The 1,530-nt window shown below is 34.6% G+C and overlaps 1 protein-coding gene across 1 annotated transcript; it reads right to left on the bottom strand.

The window, feature by feature from the left end:
- Positions 1–896: 896 nt before the first annotated feature.
- Tsp_13362 (hypothetical protein) lies at positions 897–1,487 on the bottom strand. Its single transcript, XM_003370310.1, has 2 exons — positions 1,338–1,487; positions 897–1,250 (listed from the first exon to the last, which is right to left on the bottom strand). The coding sequence occupies exons 1-2, from the start codon at positions 1,485–1,487 to the stop codon at positions 897–899; spliced, it is 504 nt and encodes a 167-aa protein (XP_003370358.1).
- Positions 1,488–1,530: the final 43 nt, after the last annotated feature.

Here is a 1,530-nt window from a genome sequence, read left to right as displayed (position 1 = left end):
CAACTGCTACCAGTTAATTATAATACAGCCAAATATGTTTATTATGAAATATTATTTACCGTTTAAAATGAACAATTTTCAATAGTCAAACAATATCATCACGAATGTTCAAAAGTCAAATAAGAATAGGTTCTCTGATAAAATTAATTATTATATGATTAATTGTACAACGACATTTTATTTACTACTTGAATTTAATTGTAAAAAGTGGTAAATTTTCTTTTTTCAATAAATTATTTTGTTAAAAATAATAAATAAAAAGAAAAAAAAGGAACTCGCCTGCGATGAATAGCAAGTTCGCTTTGCGAGGACGATGAATCTGGTGAAGCATTGCCAACAGCAGTGTATTCATTAGAATGCCGACAATGCATAATGGTAACAAAAATGCAGACAACAACATGTTATCAAAATTGGAATTCAAATTGGCTTTCATTATGAAATGATGAGTAATATTCATTTTTCCAACTTTTTTTCGAAACTATGCTATTAATAATAATAATAATTAAGATTAGAATAATAAAATGGCTGAAAGCAAAAAAAGAAGTAAGTGTTGTAAAGATAAAAAAGCAAATGACGAAAGAAAAAAGATGATCATTTGAAGAAGAAGAAGGATGACAGACAGACAGACAATTGGTGCGTTTGTGATGGACGGTTCCATGCGGTTGGTTCGCAGTTCGAAGCAGAGATGTATAGAACCAACCGTTCACACAGATCGATGCGAACGAAACCACCGATGCAGAAAATGGATAAAGTTGATGTATTTTACATAAGTTTTCCACCGTCGTTTACGTCATTCGTTTGAAATGCAAAATGAATAAGCAAACAGTAATAATAATAATAATAATAAGTAAATTTGGATAAAATTGACTAAAAAGTAAATGTGATCGGTGAAAAAATTACACTGAACTGTCATCGTTTGAAGATTTGTTCAAAGCATCGGCTACTAAATTATAATTTGAATGACGAGACCGGTCAGTTAAGTAAGCAAGAAGCGGATGGACAAAACCACGAATAGTGGAGCAGACGTTTGTAGTGTATGTCGAAACGTTGTGCGAATAGGCCAACGTATTCAACTGCTGCAAATTATCGTCAAAATTGAAGGATTGGACTGCTTTTTCGAATGCATCCGATTCTTCGGCAAAACACAATTCCGTCAAAGCTCCAATTCGTTCGCTCAGGATCGAATCAATTGCCGGCTCCAATTTTGGAACAATCATCACCGGCACCGAATAGTGGCCATTTTCAAATGACTAAAATTTTAAAAAAATTTATTTTTTTTAATAAAAAAAACAACAAAGATAGCTGTTTCACTTGAAAAGCCAAATAATTCAGTCGACCGATTCCGGAACGCTCGTCCGTGTTGTAAACGGAAAAAATGATTCCAATCCACATCGGATCCAGCGCGTTCTGGTATTCGCACTGGGGTGTGATTGTCCACCCCGGGACGGATATACTGTAATATGCGGGCTGACTGTGGTACCAGCCATAACACGCACCGGCTTCTTTTCTCACTGATTCGTCTAAACCTGT

This window comes from Trichinella spiralis (assembly GCF_000181795.1).
Source record: "Trichinella spiralis strain ISS 195 chromosome Unknown Scfld954, whole genome shotgun sequence".
NCBI lineage: Eukaryota > Metazoa > Nematoda > Enoplea > Trichinellida > Trichinellidae > Trichinella > Trichinella spiralis.
Note: the sequence above shows the minus strand (reverse complement) of the source record. Positions and strands in the feature narration are given on the sequence as shown.